The 18925-nt window shown below is 40.8% G+C and overlaps 1 protein-coding gene across 1 annotated transcript in view; it reads left to right on the top strand.

The window, feature by feature from the left end:
- Positions 1 to 18925, top strand: part of epb41l4a (erythrocyte membrane protein band 4.1 like 4A) — a 148334-nt gene that overhangs the window by 67033 nt on the left and 62376 nt on the right. The window contains exons 2-6 of the mRNA XM_007897405.2: positions 1399 to 1503; positions 4877 to 4928; positions 5770 to 5848; positions 7900 to 7997; positions 9385 to 9505. Coding sequence (XP_007895596.2) covers positions 1399 to 1503; positions 4877 to 4928; positions 5770 to 5848; positions 7900 to 7997; positions 9385 to 9505 — 455 coding nt within the window. The remainder of the gene's footprint in view (positions 1 to 1398; positions 1504 to 4876; positions 4929 to 5769; positions 5849 to 7899; positions 7998 to 9384; positions 9506 to 18925) is intronic.

Genomic DNA, 18925 nt, shown 5'->3' on the forward strand with positions numbered 1-18925 from the left:
CTGTTTCTGCCCCATGGAGACCCCACTCATTCCCTCCTCTCTCACAAACATGATTATTATTACACATGATACTCATCATATTCACCTCAAATGGTGAACAATTGAATGGACTCTTTTGGATTTCAATCCAGACCCTTGTTGGCTCTAAATCTGGGGAGCTAGAGTGGATATCAGAACAAAAGCTGGAAAGGTCAGAGGAAAAGAAAGAGGATGATCCTCACCGTCGATAATAACTATTGGCATCTCTGTGGATGGTTGCCATTTTAATGAAGTGTTTTCTCATTACCTTGGATAGATGCCTCCAAGGAAAATAATCTTCACACAATGAGTTTCTGCTCTAAGTTACAGCAGCATGGAGAAAGGATAGTGATATCATGTTTGCTGGATCTTTAAAATCTCATTCTTTCATTTTGCTGGTATATTATTTTCTGCCTATTGTGATCTTAACACTTCCATAAAGATCTTCATATTTGTTAAGCCCCATATATATGACGGCTGGTTATTAGGAGAAAACAGTTTGACATTTTCATTGTCATAATTTGAATATTCCTGCTGGGTTAATGGTAACTCAGTAGCATTAACCATCTGCTGTAACTATCAGCAAGAGAGACACTAACAAAATTGACATCCATTTCAGCTGTCTGTTCAGGTGGATGTTAAGGATCCCATGACATTACTTGAAAAGAGAAGGGAGCTTCTCCCAGTGTCCTAGCCAATAAAGCCCCCAAATAAAATTGGTCACTCACTCCATGGCTGTTTGTGGGACATTGCTGTGTGCAACTGGCTGCTGCATTTTGCCCATAATTACACAGTTAACCCACTTTACAGTACATCATGTGAAGCGCTTTCAGACATCTAAACAATGTGATAAGGCACTATATCAGATCGTGGCCTACTATAGTTTAGTGTTTAGAGCACTTGCCTCGCAAGTGAGAGGACCTGGGTTTGATTCCCGGGCAGAACAAAACCTTCAGCAAGTTTCCTTACACTCCTCTGTTCACCTAACAGTAAGTAGGAACCCGGTTGTTAGTCGATTGGTGAATCGCTTTTCCGGGGGTAATAATCCCTTCAAGAAAAAAAAATAATTTGGTCACTCGTTCCACGACTGTTTGTCAGACTCTGCTGTGCGCAATTGGCTGCTGCATTTCGCCAACAAATATACAGTCAATTCGCTTTACAGTATATTCTATGAAGCACTTTGAAAAGTCTCAAAGAAGTAATAAGGGCTATATGAATTGCAAGGATTATTATTATTACAGAAGATTTAAATGTAAAAAGGAGTCTTTGTCCAGATTAAATAAAACATTAATCTCTTTATAAGCAGTGTGAAGTAAACTGCACTGATATGCAACACTTTAATACTTTTGCTAAACCTTTTCCTATGATTCTTTCCTACAGAAGTCTACCAAGGGATCTGTTGTCCTGGAATATGTATTCAGACATGTAAACTTGATGGAGACAGATTACTTTGGCTTGCGTTATTGTGACAGGAGTCATCAAACGGTGAGCAAAACTACAGAAGGGGTGGAGTTGTTCAGTCGAAAGAGAGCTATATGTCTGAACTAAATATAAAAATGTTGATGGATTTGTTCACAAACAGCAAGTATCAAATTCTAGAAATTTTGCAGCAGAGAAAAGACCATTCAGCCAATTATTTATGTGCTCCTCTATCTATTCTAATACCATTGTTATATTTTCTCCACTCTTTAATATTATTTTCCCCTCAATATTTATCCAATTACCTTTTAAATGCTGTTGTTGATTCAGTTTCAATTGCCATTTGTGGTTTGTCATTCCATCTTATATACTCCATGCAAAAATAAATGAATCCTTCCCTTTTTATCATCTGGTGAAAATCCTTGACTTATCTTCAACTGTTGAAAGTTAGATACCATGTTTGAAAAAAATCCGATATTGTATTTTAATATTTTCTTTAATAAGAAGATTGCATTATTTTGTGTGCTGAATTAAGATCTGTTCCAATGAATAATTTTTCATTATTCAGCAAGTAGGATAATGATTGCCCTGCAGTGAAGTGTGAGTGGGATGTGAATCTTACCCTTGTCTAGTAGAGTCCTGCAGCTCAGTGGTTAGAGCACTCACCTCGCAAGCAAGAGACCTGGGTTCTACTGCCGGCAGGGCAAAATGTTGGGCAAGTTTCCTTACTCCATACACCTCTGTTTATCTTAGCAGTAAGTAGGAAACCGGTTGTTAGTCGATTGGTGGATCGCTTTCTGGGGGTAATAATCCCTCAACAAAAAAAAATAATAATTTGGTCACTCAATTCATGACTGTTTGTGGGACTCTGAAGGCCCTATCGCAAATGCAAGGATTATTATTGTTCTCTCCTGTTCATACCTGCAAATTGACTGATCTCAGCAGAGCAGGTCCTGGCATAAAGAGACAGGGATGGGCATCAAAGCAGGAAAATCCTGACACTCCCATCTCCTTTCCATTCTGTTTCCTGTGGCTGATCTTGGAACGGGATGGAGAGGGAGGGGTATGGGGCGGGGGAGACGTATGTCAGACTTTTCTGGCTGCAGGCAATATGTGCTGGCAAGAAACCGACAAAGAAAATGGAAAAACTCAAAACAGGATTGAACATGAATGTGTGTCCTCCAGGAGAGGGAGTGATCAATTACGCAACACCCTGGGGCGATAGAATGGTTGAATGATTATTCACACCCAACTCCACAGGGTGCATTTCTGATGGAAACTGGTGGGGCAATTCTCTAGCACTGGTGGGGGCAGTGCTGGGCTAGTGAGTGCTCTAGCACTGATGCGGACATTGGTGGGCGAAGCTCAGGATGGAATTGCAGGTGCATAGAAGCATTTCCATCAGTCCACCTGTCTGTTTGAGGCAGACTGAATGAGAAAGACATATTTCTTCAAATGCTGAGGCACAAAGTCAAGTTCAAAGACTGAAGCAAAATTCAAATTGTTTCAATGTATTTCCAACACAGTGTGTCCCTACTGTATAGCAACAGTGAAACAATTACATATGCAAACTCTCATACATGCCACAGTGTGAAAGCTTCATACACAACAGAAAGGTTCAGGATTTGCTCTGTGTTGAGTTAGCTAATCTCAGCCGCCACATTAGAAGGGGAACTTCAAGTGGGTTCTGTGTCCTACGTTTTGGTGGGAGGGGGTTGGGGTGGGGAAGGAATCGGCCAGGGGGCACGTTCCTGATTCGTATCCAGTGATACTTGCTGGAAAGAGTGCATTTGGAAACAATAGGAGAGAACAATAGCAGAGGACTGGAGGGTTCAAATGTTACTCCCCTGTACAACAAGAGGCAGAAGGATAAACCCGGGAACTACAGGCCAGTCAGCCTAACATCAGTAATGGGGAAACTTCTTGAGACTATAATCCGGGACAAAATAAATTTTCACTTAGAAAAATATGGATTAATAAAGAACAGCCAACACGGATTTGTTAAAGGCAAATCATGTCTAACAAACCTGATAGAGGTTTTTGATGAAGTAACAGAGAGGGTGGATGAAGGTAGTGCAGTTGATGCAGTTTATATGGATTTTCAAAAGACATTTGATAAAGTGCCACATAAGAGACTTGTCAGCAAAATAGAAGCCCACGGTATTAAATGGATACAGACTGGCTGAGAGACAGAAAGCAGAGAGTGGTCGTGAACGGGTGGAAGAATGAGGAGAGGCAATATAAGCTCAATGGTACAACCTGAAAGAGGGTGAAGGAACAGAGAGACCCGATGTTTCATATAAGCAATCTTTGAAGGTGGCAGGACAGGTAGATAAAGCTGTTAAAAAAGCATACGGGATACTAGGCTTTATAAATAGGGTCATAGCATACAAAAGTCAGGAAGTTATGATGAACCGTCATAAAACACTAGTTAGGCCTCAGCTGGAGTACTGTGTTCAGTTCTGGCACCACACGTTAGGAAGGACGTCAAGGCATTGGAGAGGGTACAGAGGAGATTTACCAGGATGGTACCAGGAATAAGGGACTTCAGTTATCAGGAGAGGCTAGAGAAGCTAGGATTATTCTCTTTGGAGCAGATAAGGTTAAGAGGAGACTTAATAGAAATTTCAAAATTCAATAGGGTGGACAAGGAAAACTATTTCCACTGGTGGGTGGGTTCGGTGACCTGAGGACATAGATTTAAAATAGTTGTTAAAAGAAATAGAGGGGAGGTGAGGAGAAATTCTTTCACACAGCAAGTTGTTTGGATCTGGAATGCATTGCCTGAAAAGTGGTGGAAGCCAATTCGATAACAGCTTTTAAGAGAGAAGTAGATAATAATTTGGGGAGGACAAGTTTACAGGGCTATGGGGAGAGAGCGATGGAATGGGATTGATTTGGATAGCTCTTTTCAAAGAGGTGGCACAGACACGATGGGCTGAATGGCCTCCTTCTGTGCTGTATGATTCTATGAATGGGATTCGGTTGTGATATCATCCGTAGTTGTATGTTATGAAAGCACTTGCTACCAAGGAACACACATGTGTTGGCTGAAGTACTGGAGAACACCGGAAGCCAGTAGAAAGAGAAAGGTGTCAAACAAGGTCAGGAGGAGAAATTTAAGACAGCGGCCTTACATCTGAGTCTGTGAGAGATTTTGGGGCTTCAAGACTAGAAAAAGAGATTAAATTAGCATTTTACCTTNAAAAAAATGNAAAAAGGACCACCAAAAAAAGGAATTTAATTTAATAGGAAAATATAATCTTAATTTAAGATGCAGGTGAATCAAAGGACATGATATACCATTTTTGCAATTGACAAAAATCAGCCCGTGCTCACAAAATATGATTCAGAATTTGTTATTTACACTGCTGTAAAAATCAACCTGAAATGAAAGGACAAAGTTTCTACTATTACTGACTTTGTTTATTTTGAACAGTACTGGCTGGATGGCACCAAAACCCTTGCCGAACACAAGGACCTCATAAACAGTAAGTAAAGTCTCTGCTGGCCCTTTTGCACATCAGCCTGCTGCCTTGTAAGGCTAACTACAGAATGCCTCGGCCCTGATTCGTGACGTCCAGGACAATATAAAGAGGTGTGACCCAGTGATGAGCACAGGGCAGAGGCTATATTGAAAGCTGATATTTTCTAGACTTGGGGAGGGAAAATTGAAAGGCAATCACTCTACTCTTCATCCAGGAGTTGTTGTTTCTAATAGAGATATTAGAAATAAGATATCCTTTGAATGAGGAAGATTGTCAGGGTATCTAGAAGAACGATAAATGGGGTGGAAGAGCTAAACTCTAATATTTGATTGTTTCACACAGTGAGATATGTGTTTGCTGTTAGCCTTTGCATGACTGAGGAGAAAGGAAAAGGATCATACATTACCGAGGGATGTTTTAAGAGAAAAATACATCACAGATGCACGAAACTCACCCTACAGCAGGAGTCTAAAAATGCTCTTGCAGCATTATCCCTGCATGGCCACTAGCAAATGTATCTACAACATGAATAATAATACTTGCATTTAACTATAGATGGTGTAATTTGCAAAATGTTGTGACTTGCATATTGATGGGAACATTTGCACACAGCAGTGCCCCATAAACAGCCATGAGGTGAATGACCAATTATATCTGGAGGAGAAGCTACCTTTTTGAATTATGGAGATATTCGTAGTGTAGTGATCTGCAGATATTAGAAATAATTTCATTTAATGTTTAGGTAATTGTTCATTTAATGCATAGATTTTCAAACTGCTTAACTGTGAAGCAAGTTATTTTAGTCTTTTCATTGCATCTCACATGACAGTCTATTTCCTTGCAGCTGGCCCACCCTACACATTATATTTTGGTGTAAAGTTCTATACAGAAGATCCTTGTAAACTTAAAGAAGAGATAACAAGGTAATGAAACAAAAAAAAATTTTTGGACTGTGCCTATAAGTGAAATATATTGTTGGCTTTATCTTACAAACTGGTTTAAATTTTAGAGATTTCTAACTATCAAATATTCATTGCTCAGATAATAATAAAATATTCTAAACCTTGCTTTTGATTTAATGCCTATTATGTCAAAGTCTCAAGAAAGTACTGTCAAATAACAGCAGATTCCAATGCTTAACCAGTATTATGGCGTTTTCTAGCTTTGACTAGACAAGAGTTTGTGTTGCATTTTCCTTGCAAGCACAATATTTTCAATTGAGTGGGTGTAAGAGAATGAGAACGTTCCTTCTGTATAAATCTGTAGAGCAGCATGTTACAAACTTAAAAGATATAGAGAAAATAACAAATGTGTGTTTCCTTCTGAGTGTGAGGAAGGGAGCTGTCACTTGCAATAAATCTATTTCTGCCCTTTTTTCCTCTTCTTTTTCTTGTGCATGTGACATATGCATTGGCCAGTCTACCAGATGGTTTCTTTTATGAAAGAGAAAGTTATTATGGATTTGAGTGTGTAGCTTCATTTGGGGAGCTAGTGCTAACATAAGCTCAATGGGCTGAATAGCCTCATTCTGTGCTGTCTTTTCTAAAATTCTGAAATATATGAAGCCTTAAATATCCACCTATACAATGTGGCAGCCATTTTGTAGCCACTGAGAGATTTTCATGCAATGATTTTTTTAAAAGCTGCTTCAGGCACTCAGAATCCCAATTTGACTACAGCTTCAGACAATTCCAAAGACTGAGATTCCTTCCTTAACTATTTACATTCCAAAAAAAGTCACACTCAACGTTTTGGCTGTTGAATGACAGTGAAAGGGAAATGAGGCATTTTTGCCTTGACGAGGAAGAGAACAAGTTTGCAGGGCTTTTCTTTGACAGACTGAATGAGTTGGATACAATCCATGGTGTCGATTGTATATTATCTGTGAAAAGAATGGGCTTCATAAGCTCAATAGTCTTTTCTTGTTCCATGTTCTCTATGGTTTCTAATAGTGTAAAACGGCACATTGGGGTATGTTATGCAAGTTGGGTAAACCATGTGTTCAGGGAAAATTACAGGTGCCCGTAATTACATAATTAACAACTAATAAAACATTTATACATAGTTTACATAACTGGTACAATAGACTGCATTGCATTCAATTCACAAACTATCTGATTCTTTTCAGGTGGTTTCAATTTAATTTAAAAAATGTAAAGTGTAAAAATACATACAGGGAATTGTGCTCCACTTCAGTTGTGTTGCAGTCAATAACTGCTCAGTCATTTAGAAATCTCTATTATACATTGGTTCTGCTGCTGCTATTGCATGAGATTTCTACTATTATGGGTTGAATTAGGTTGGTATGATGGAGTCTTTCTTTAATTAACCCCATGAATAGGAGGGAACATACAACACAGCCAGTACGATTCAGTACTGTATATTTATTCCTCCAGTGCCGTTCCTCTGGCTCCGGTCTGCTCCACATCCCCCGCCCCAACCGCCCTACCATCGGTGGCCGGGTCTTCAGCCTCTCAGCCCCCAGGCTCTGGAACTCTATCCCCCAGTGCCTTTGCCTTGCCTCCTCCCTTTCCTCCTTCAAGGCCGGTCTCAAGACCTTTCTCTTTGACCGTGCCTTCAGCTCCCCTCTCGACTCTCTACCCTCTCCTCGCTCCCTCCCTTCCCTCCCCTCACCCTGACCATTTCCCCCTTGCTTGGGTCCTGACCCAACTGTACAGCGCCTTGGGACGTCCTCCCGACGTGAAAGGCGCTCAATAAATGGAATCTTGTTGTTGTTGTTGTTGTTAAAAACATGCCTAGACTTTTGACTGAATGCATTTCTTGTGTTGAAATTGAATAGCTGATTGAAGTATGTAGAAAACAATGCATGTTTTTGTAAACTGAGTCCTTATCGGTGCCTTGGTCTTAACTTGGTACTCTTCAAATCACAGTCTATTGAAAAACCATAGCTAGTGTACTCTGCAAGTCAAATAAAGCAAATGTAATAACTTTGTACAAACTTTTCTCTGTTTAGATACCAGTTTTACCTACAGGTCAAACAGGATGTCCTCCAAGGCCGTCTGCCGTGCCCAATCAACATTGCTGCACAGTTGGGTGCATACGCTATTCAGTGTAAGTACATGTTGTGATATTGCATATGGCTAATGAGCTTTTTCAATTATATGATACATGAACAAAGACTGTAAAATAGCTAATCCAGCAACACATGCATGGATGTAATATGAGAAATTAAATTTATTACAGCTAGGCAGTGTTGGCTTTCTAGCACATGATGGTGAACGGATAAGATGTCAATTAAATTGTTTTATATTAAGTCTGAACTTAAGGCCTGTTGAAATAACTGAGATATGTATGACTTGTCCCTTTTTAATAAAACAGTTGGTCATTTGCATCTTTTCCTCCTTTGTGCTCATATGCAACTCCACATCAAAGGGTTGCAATCCCCATAAGTGCAGTATTCCAGGAACTGCTAGAAAGTGTAGCTGCAGCAAGACGTGACTATGCACAACATCATTGATTTGAGATGATTATGCTTTTAAGAGGCTATGGACCTTCAGCGGCCAAAGAGTGTTAGAGGATGGCTTGTACCCATTCGTTGGTTTGCTGAATAACATTTTTGAGCTTTGTTTCTGGGCAGGACATTTTGAAAATGGGTGACAAAATGAGAATATCTTAACTAAATCAAACCTCACTTGCTGGGGATTGTTATTGTGTTTCAGTGGCCAGGATTCTGTTGTATGTCCTATTGTCAAAGGGACTATTTACTAAGTGATACTCAAACAGCAAATTGCTTTTTTATAAAGGAAATAATTGCACAGGAATGAGTGGATGATCACGGATGATAGTGATAGGCTCACGATGAATTGTCAAATTCTCCAGACAACTCTGGAGAACACAACACATTACAAAGACTGCAGATACTGACATGGTTAACTTAGAGAAGGGAAAGATCTTATTAAGCTTCTAAGAGCATAGATAAACTGTTATAATATGTTTGATATAAGCAAATATTTCCTTGAAGATTAAGCTGATCAACAGTTTAGATTCAATTACTTTACACTGAGAGTGCTGAATGTATGGAACAGATTGCTCAAGGACATAATGGAAGGGAATAGTGGAGGGAGATAGTGTATGTAAATTTAATAAGATTAAATTTTTTTTTGGCAAAAGATGTGATTTGAAGGGTGTGATAGTTAGAGTATCGTATGGTATTCTTTGAACTTTGGATCCTTGTAGGAGTACCAGACATATTTTTCTGGTCCTATTTTTGTATATAACACTGCCCTTCATATAAAAACTGGAAGAATTATGTTCAACATGAAGTACCAATAAATAGCATTAGCCGCCACCATGATTTGTGGAGCTAAATGTTTTCATATTGTTAAAGCAATGTGAACTCCCAAATGCATTGGGCAGTAAAGTGAAAAATTATTGATTGAATTAATTGAACATGTGGAAGCGAAACATTTGCTAATTGATTTTTTTTCTTCCTATTTAGCTGAGATTGGCGACTACGATCCTTATAAGCACATGGCAGGTTATGTATCTGAATATCGCTTTGTTCCTGATCAGAAGGAGGACCTTGAAAAGGCAATTGAACAAAATCATAAAGCATTAACGTAAGAGCTCTTTGCTTCTCTCAGGAAACAATGTAGACTACAGGAAGTATTAGCTAATTTTATAATGCTTACAGGATGTCTCTGTAAATCTGCCTGGAAGTAAATGCTATGTCAATCTTATTAAGTGGGGTTGATTATATTAATTGCCTAAAAACTTACAATATGACAAGCTCGAAGTCTCTTTCTCTGGCTGAAAATCTATGCTGCTATGAATTGCAGCACTCCAATGTTTCAGATTATAAGGGTAAAGCCCACATTCACGAGCAGCTCGTGCTGTGCTGTTGTTCTTACCACCACTACTGCAACAACAGCAACACAAAATTACATTTGTAATGTGCCTTTTACGTCGGGAGCACGTCCCAAGGTACTGGACAGTCGGGTATTTGGAGTTGCAGACAGACAGGCAGCTGATCGCATTTTACACTACAGTATAATTAGTGCTGGAAAGAGATTTTAGTGTGTTAAGTATGTTGCCTGTTGCTTTGTGTGTGGTAGGCATGCAGCGTTGGAATGAGAAAAAAACATTTGATCCATCAAGCCTGTTCCTTCTAGTTCTTCTGAAAGTGCCATTCATCCTGTCATATGCATTTGATCTCCTGAGCAAATATTCTGCAAAGTCTGTCGCTAATCAAAGACCAATGCTGCAGTTCCTTGACTGCTTGTCTTTCCCGACACACCTTTTCCATGATCTTGGGGACAGCTCTGTTGTATAGTAGGGAAATTAATGATGCGCTTTGGTGCTGGTTCAGTAAATAATCATATTCACGCTGTAAATATGTTCACATAATGACATTTCACTGGCTGATTTTTGCTGAATTTATCTAGGTGGGGGGGTTGGGTGTCAATATCTTCTCNCCCCCCCCACCCTGCACTGCCTCCCTAATTTTCCCTTTTCGACAGAAAAAATAGACCCTGGGAAAACAACAAAACCAAGGTTTCATTTTTGCGGATAAAAAACAGCTGAATGATCTGTAGTTAAATGCCATTTAAAATCTTGCAGCTTATTGAATTTCACAGGTCTCTGTCACAGGAAGTAGTTTGACGTAGAAAACTATTCTCTCAGAGTTCCCTGTTGTTTTGTGTGATAGCTTTGTGCTTCCCTCCCGCTGAGGCTGAGTTCTGCTGGTGATAGGAAATTGTTGCTGCTAGATGAACTATAAAGTAAACTACCCTCAGCAATCCAGCTCACTTGCACAGCACACTGCTCCCACACCAAGTCACAAGCATCTCGGCTATTACTTAGCTCTACATACAAGTGCAATGCATTGCCTTCATGTTTATAATAATAATCTTTGCATTTAATATAACGTTTTATCATGTTATATTAATAACGTGATAATTATAAAATAACGGTCAGCACAGCTATATTCTGTGCTTATGTACATATTTTTACCTCGTGAAAAATGTTATTTCTCTTAAATAGAAAATGAACTGCAGCTTGACGTCACCAGCTATTTACCCTGAATGCCAGTGAAATGTCATTATGCGACCATATTTACAGCATGAATATGATTATGTACTGAGACATTTCAAAGCGATTCCCAGAATATACTGTATGTTTTCTGGGCAAAATGAATCCACATTGGAGCTGTGTCATGCACTCAAACATCTGTGTCTCATTCATGTTGCTTTCCAAGCAATTTGCTGTCTAAACATGTCCTAAACTGATGGGGTTGGGTAAAAAAAACCTCCTCCAGAAAGTGATAGTGTAACTGGTGCCTCATCGGCAGAAAGTGTGTCATAAACTGTGTCTGCAGCAGGAGCCCCATTTAGTCATGCTGACTGTTGTGACCTTAGTCCTTCTTAGGTCAGAGCAAAGTATGATGTTAATGGAGTACCTTCCTCGAGATGCAGTTTAGGCTGTGAAATACTCCTTCCCCAGGCAGTGAGTTGCTAGTAATACTGTCCAGTATCCTGGGGGAAGCTTTTTCAACCCTCTTGTCTATTTAAAAGAGCAGCATGACATTTCTGTTTACTAACGTTTTACAAAGAATAGACACAGATTCTTTTCGGCTGCAAGTGGGACCAGCAATTTTTGTGTACAGAAAGCACGTTTCTTGAAGAGATTACCTGTGTCTGGAAACACGTCTAACTCTCACCAACAGGAAATGTATGGTTAAGCAAATATTCCATTGTGGTTTATTATTTGTTATAAGATATTCCTACAATGTTACATAGCTGTACAGACACACCCCATCCTGTGCCTCACCTTTATCTGCAACTGTAAACTGAGATCATAAAATGCGAACATAGGGAAATAAACTGCGTTTCAATGCGATATGTTTTGTTTTGATGGTAGGTAGTCCAGGGTATCTGTAGCCCATGGACTACCCATGGACATGTTTTCTCAGTAACAAAAGCCTTCCAGCAGAAAGAGTTTGAATCAAAATTGATTCAGAGCCCAGGATTTCTCATCAGTGACTCCTTTTAAAAATGGTATTTGTATAGCTGCATCTGTTGTTCATATAAATAAATCTTTACTGGGTTTGCATCAAGCTCAATTTGCAGGCTTGAACTTGTATCAGTATATATTCACCAACCAGCTGCAAAAAACAATAATTCTTCTCAACAAAAAGCACCTTTGCCTTTTCACAGCCATGAGTGTGCATGTTTTGATTGTATCTTTGAATACAAGCATAATATTAATGTGATAGGACGCTGCAGAAAGAAGGTTGTCCTCTCAATGTGCGCTTTCAGAGTACTATTGGCAAAGAGCTGGGAATAGGCATCCACCTGACCTCTAGATTGGAGAAGGAACAAGATGTGCTGAAACCTAATAAAGGGAGGAGAGAAACATTTTTTTTAATAAAGAGGAATCTCTACTCAATAAGGAGAAAATAGCTTTTCTCAATCCATTTTAGTGTACTCCAAAATAGACATAGTGGTTATTGCACTGCTGGGATGGAGGGAGTGGAGGGGAAGGGAGCAAGGATTGAATAGTGGAGATGTGGGGAGTGAATATTCTGGAGACTTTGCTTAATTGATTTTGAGGATTAGAAACAATCCGTGCAGCACATTTCCCAGGAGTTAGAGTAGGTAGCTTGGATTCCACAATAGAGTGTGTTTTGGAAGGGATTGGTTTGATGGCCGAATAGCCTTTTCTCTTTCTACTGCCCAATCTCCAATCCTCTCCAGTGCCAACTGCGAAGTGCTGCTAGACTTCCTTGAAACCAAAGTCAAGGAGATCCGCTCAGCTTCCTTTCCCTTTCCGTCTACTACCCCTCCCCATCTCCCTCTCACACCCTGGCCCCTACCCATCCCTCCCTCCACACCTTCGAACCTGTCTCCCACTCCTCTCTCACCATCACTATAACCCGCATGAAACCAACCACCTCCTACCTCAACCCCATCCCTGCCTCTCCTTACCTCCCAGTTCCACCTCCTTGTCTCTCTATTCACAGACATCATAAACTTCTCCCTGTCCTCTGGCACCATTCCCACCCCTTTACAAATGGCCGTCATCACTCCTATCCTTAAAAAAACATCCCTAGACCCATCCCTGCTCTCAAACTACCGCCCCATCTCTAACCTCCCTTTCCTTTCCAAAGTCCTGGAAGGAATCGTTGCTTCCCAGCTTAGCTTGTTCCTCTCCTGCCACTCCCTTCACAAACCCCTGCCATCAGGTTTCCGTGCCGCCCACAGCACAGAAACAGTTTAGGTCAAAGTGACAAATGACATTCTCGCCATCTGCGAACAGGGCTCCTCATCCTTCTTGACCTCTCTGCTGCCTTTGATACCATTGACCACTCTATCCTCCTCCACCACTACCCTCACCTCAACCTTCATGGTTCTGTCCTTGAATGATTCAAATCCTACCTCTCACACGGTCTCCACTTCATCTCCACAAAACGGTTTCTCTTCTAGCTCCTGCACCACTTCCGTGTGGCATTCCTCAGGGCTCTGTCCTTGATCCCCTCCTCTTCAATATGCTCATTTTTGGTGACATCATCTGCAGACATGGGATCAACTTCCACATGTATGCGGATGACACCCAACTGTATCTCTCTGCCTCCACCCTTGACTCCAGGACCACTTCGGTCCTGACAGAATGTCGGTCAGACATCAAGTCCTGGATGAAAGCCTTCAGTTGCACGTCAACAAGACCGAGGCTCTCCTGATTGGCTCCCATCAGCGCCTCCTCACCTCAGGCGCTGACAGCATCACCATCGATGGTTGCACACTCCACCTTACTAAGCCAGTCCGGAACCTTGGGGTCTTGTTTGACCCTCAACTTTCCTTTCTTCCCCTCCGTCTGCGCCATGACCCGCTCTGCCTTCCCCCACCTCCTCAACATCTTCAGGCTCCGCCACTGTCTCACTCCGCAGGCAGCCGAAACTCTCATACACGCTTTCATTACATCCAGCCCTCACGAAGCAAATTCGCTGCTTGTCGGCCTCCCCAACTACTCCCTCCGTAGGTTGCAGATCATCCAGAGCTCTGCAGCCCATGTCCTCTCCCTCACCAGGCTCAGTGACCCTCTCACCACCAGGTTCACTCGACTCCACTGGCTTGGATACAGTTCAAGATCCTGGTCCTCACCTTCAAAGCCCTCCATGGCCTTGCCCCCCCCTATCTCTATGACCACCTAACCCCCTACCATCCTGCCCGCTCCCAACCTGCTTCACGTCCCCTGCCTCACCCACCCCACCATTGGCAGGCGAGCCTTCAGCCCACTCTGTGCTCACCCTCTGGAACTCCATCCCGCAGTTCCTCCGCCTTGCCCCCTCCCTTCCTTCCTTCAAGACCCATCTCAAGATCCTCCTCTTCGACTGTGCCTTTAATCACCCTCATTCTTCCCTTGCTCTCCACCCTCCACGATTGGGTCCAAAACACTGACTGTCCAGCGCCTTGGGACGTCCTCCCGATGTGAAAGGCACTATGCAAATGTAATTTTGTTGTTGTACTATTTCGTGTCTTCTCAGCTAAACAACATACACATGGTTTTGCCACTCATCTGCGGTCAAAGACAGTCATTAGGTTGCTATCATATCATACTCTGAGATATCTTCTGCAGTATTTATGAAGTCCGATGCTCTGGTGCAGCTTATATTACAAAACAGTTTGAATTGCTTGAAAATACTGCTGGATCAGCATAATGCTTCCTGACCCTAAACTCTGAAATCACCTTGGAATTTTGACTGAACAGGGTTTTGCAACTATAATTACCAGTAACATGATTCCTGTATCACACGTTGTCAGACATGTTCGTTGTGATAGATGAAACATCAATGGCTTTGCTTCAGGGACTGAAGTGTAATACTCGCTGAAAATGTAATGCACTAAATTAATTCTTTCAGATTTGTCCATTTCTTGCAAAAAAAGTTATATACACATTCCACCTGCTCCGTCAGGTTATTTTTGTTGAACAATCTTTTTGCTGTGCTAGGTAATTCTAAGTATGAAAAGTTATAATAAAATGCATGGGACAGTATCTGACTTTACTCACAGTGCTGGTGGTTGAAATCAGTTGTCCTATTAATATTGGTAAACATGGAGTTGGCTGATTAGCATTGATCAGTTCCAAATTAAGCCTCTCAGATGTTGGATTCAGCTATTACAAAGAGTTAGTATCAGTTTTGGTATGAAAGAACCACTGACCTTGGTTTACACTTTGAATTCCTTCTTGCTTTGGTTATTTACCTAGTCTGTCCTAACAGGCAAAAGCCAGCCTCGAACAGTACAATAGTAGAGCACTCTCCTCGCAAGCAAGTGACCTGGGTTCGATTCCTGGCAAGGCGAAATGTTGGGCAAATTTACTCCACACGCCTCTGTTTACCTAGCAGTAAGTAGGAACTCGGTTATTAGTCGATTGGTGTATTGTTTTTCCAGGGGTAATAATTCCTTTAAAAAATAATAAATTGGTCACTTCAATCCATGACTGTTTGGGCGACACTCCTGTGCTGCGTTTCACCCACAAGATATACACTTTATAGTGTATTCTGTGAAGCGCTTTGAGATGTCTCAAAGACGTGATAAGGCACTATATCAAATGTAAGGGTCTTGGTGACCTGCGGAGTGAGACAGTGACGGAGCCAGGCTATGTTGCAATGGTGGGGAAGGTAGAGCAGGTCATGGTATGGACGTGGGGAGGAAAGGATAGTTGAGGGTCAAACAAGATGCCAAGAATCTGGACTGGCCCAGTGAGGTGGAGTATACGTTAACTTGATATTTAACAGGCTGATAGATAGTATTTGTTACAGTTGATTAATTATTTGTGTAATTTATGGTTGTAATTCATTGTTATTTGTCAAAATCACTTGAGAACTATTTCCTAGGAGTTTGGGATTCTGAACAAACCATAATGAAAATATCATTGAGAGTTTTCTTAACCGTGTCCCATTCAAGCTTTCTGTTAATTTTCAATATAAGAGGAAGTAGCACAAACAAGTTCAGCCTAAGTCACAGAGGTATTCGAAAATAAGCCTCTGATTGACTGAAGGTTCCCAGTTTGCATCAATTAAAGATCAATCTGGGAGTACTTATTGCTGTGAAACAAATTCAATTAGCAAGAAATACTTAGAGATAAGCTCTTGCAATACATTAGTGACAATCGATTACAGAGGCCACCCAATAAACTGTGAGGGGGTATTGAGCCATATGGTGGAGATACAAATTAAGAGTGTAGAACCGACTAATATGGATTTTTTGAAACTATGGCTTCTGCCTCAATCACCACTCCTGGCAGGGTATTCCATAACCTAACTACTCTCAGTGAAAAAGTACTCCTCACCTGCCTATTTGCTCATTTGCTAACAATAGATGATTTACTCTTAGCACTCAGGGCGTTGTGAATTTCATTCAGGATTATGGAATTTTTACTTGAAAGAATAGTGAGTGACGCAGTAATGTCAGTCAGTGACACTAATGTCAGTCAGTGACACTGTTATGTCAGTCAGTGATTAGATTGTCCACGTTTACAGTAATATAGGTTGCTTACACCTGGAGTACTTTGGTATTGTAATTCGTAATGCAATTCCATATTCCTTAAGTGAAATTGCAGAACAGAAGGGGGCCATTCTTCCCATCCAGTTTATTCTGTACTACCTCCTCCTCCATTTAATCTAATTTCTCTAATGCCAATTCCCTGCACTTCCTCCATACCATTTTATATTCTGTGTTTCAAATATATACCTAAACCCTTTTGCACTATTGCTGTGGTCTCAGCCTCATTGAAGAGTTAAGGGAAAGCATTCCAAGTTCTGACAGTTTGTGGGTGAAACATATCCTCTTATCTCCCCCTTGACTCCCTCAGTTACAATCCTGATCTTACGGCCCCATGTTACTGATTTATTACCCAACTAGCGGGAATAATTTTTCACTGTCTAACCTTTCAAAACCTCTCAGCACTTTAAATACCTCTGTTAGTTCCTTTCTTATCCTTCTCCATTCCAGTCAAAACAATATTTGTTTTTCAAACCAATCTTAAGAAATATAACTCCTCATCTCTGCTTATATTGCTGTGAACCTATCTTAATAATACAATACATTTTGTGGAGTCCTGTAGCTCAGTGGTTAGAGCACTCGCTTTGCAAGCGAGAGACCTGAGATCAATAACAGGCAGGGTGAAACCTTGGGCAAGTTTCCTTACTCCACACGCCTAATAATAATCCCTCCAAAAACCAAAAACAATAATAAATTGGTCATTTTCAATCTACGACTGTTTGTGGGACATTGCTGTGCGCAATTGGCTGCCGTGTTCGCCCACAAATATACAGTCAATTCCCTTTACAGTGTGTTCTGTGAAGCGCTTTGGGACGTCCTCCCGACGTGAAAAGCGCTATATCAAATGCAAGGATTATTATTATTATTATTTATATAGCGGCTTTCCTGTCAGGAGAATGTCTCAAAGCGCTTTACACTACTGGCTCGGCACCTGTGCTGGGGACAGTAGCCCAGCGAGGTGGGGAGAGGAAAGATGACTGAAAGCACAGTCAAAGAGTAAGTCTTCATGTGGGGAGAGTGGTAGGAGAGAAGAAGCGAGTGAGAGTAATGAAGGATCAGACGGGCATGGTCAGCCCTCTGGCATGGATGGAGCCAGGGGAGACAATAATCCTCGCATTTGACATAGCACCTTTCATGTTTTATTTCAAAGCACTTCACAGAATTAACAATAAAGTCCAGTGACTGTGCATTTTGTAGGCAAAACACAGCATCCAATTTGTGCACAGCAACATCCTAAAACAGCCATGAAGTGAGCATTGTACCTTTTTCAGTAGCTTTGATGTCCCTTTCCTCGTGGGACATCCAGAACTGCATGCAGTACTCCAACTCTAGCCATTTGCGTATGGTAGTCAGTAAGTTGGTTATTCAAACCTGAAGTTATTTAGTAGTGCTAGTCGATGTTTAGATTTGTTGAATGAATTATTCACAAATACAGTAGCTCACTGCAATCTGATATGCATATGCACATCTTCTTTGTGTCTTGTTACTAATAAAGAAATTATATGAATGAATATTTCTGTAACAGTAACCTGTCCTTTTCACTGTGACTATTGATATATGAGTACCCAACAGCATTTCAGCTTGGCTCAGTTGGTAGCACATTCGCTGTTGAGCAAGAAGGTTGTGCATACAGGCCCCACCTCAGGAATTGAAAGTCAATCTAGGATGGCACTTCAGTTAAGTAGTGGGAGAAAACTGCATTGTTGGAGGTGCCATCTTTCAGATGAGATGTTAAAGTGGGCAAGAGAAGTGGGTCTCTCACAGTGTCCAATAATCCCCCAGGTAAAATCATAAAATGACCCATGGTTATGTAGAAATTGTCTGCCATGTTCACCTACAAAATACACTGTGAAAGATTCATAGATACACAGACATAGAAACAGGATAAGGCTATTCAGCCCCTCAAGCCTGTTCCACCATTTTATAAGATTATGGCCAGTTACTCGCCCTTGCCCCATATCCCTTATTGGAGCCACTATTCACTTAATAGTAAAGCTTTGAGAAGTCTTCCTGACTTGAAAGGCATGATATAAAAAATACAAGAATTAAAGGCTCGGTGGGCTGAATGTCCTCCACCAATGAATTTCTATAAGTTTCTCTATTTGTTATTTCTTGAATCAGTCAGTTACTTTGAAATGCGTGTCATTGCAAAAAATACCACCAGCTAACCACCAGGATATATGTTTCAAATTACAACTTGCAGAGACATACTGTACAAAAGTGAAGTGAATTATTAAACACTAACATGTTTAAACTCCTATATTATCCTCAGCTAAAAGTGAATTATGTTGAGAAATCTTCATTGCGCCCTTTGCTTTTGCACATTACTTAATGATCTATAGCCCTTTCTACTGAATATTTAAAATGCTTTATTGTACTTTGAGATGTGTAAAGCACAGCACCAGTATTATTATATGCCACAATTCCTGAAATGTGATCATGTTCTCACATATTTCATGGACTAACTTGGCAGGTAAA

This window comes from Callorhinchus milii, unplaced genomic scaffold (assembly GCF_018977255.1).
Source record: "Callorhinchus milii isolate IMCB2004 unplaced genomic scaffold, IMCB_Cmil_1.0 Scaffold1, whole genome shotgun sequence".
In the NCBI taxonomy this organism is placed as follows: domain Eukaryota; kingdom Metazoa; phylum Chordata; class Chondrichthyes; order Chimaeriformes; family Callorhinchidae; genus Callorhinchus; species Callorhinchus milii.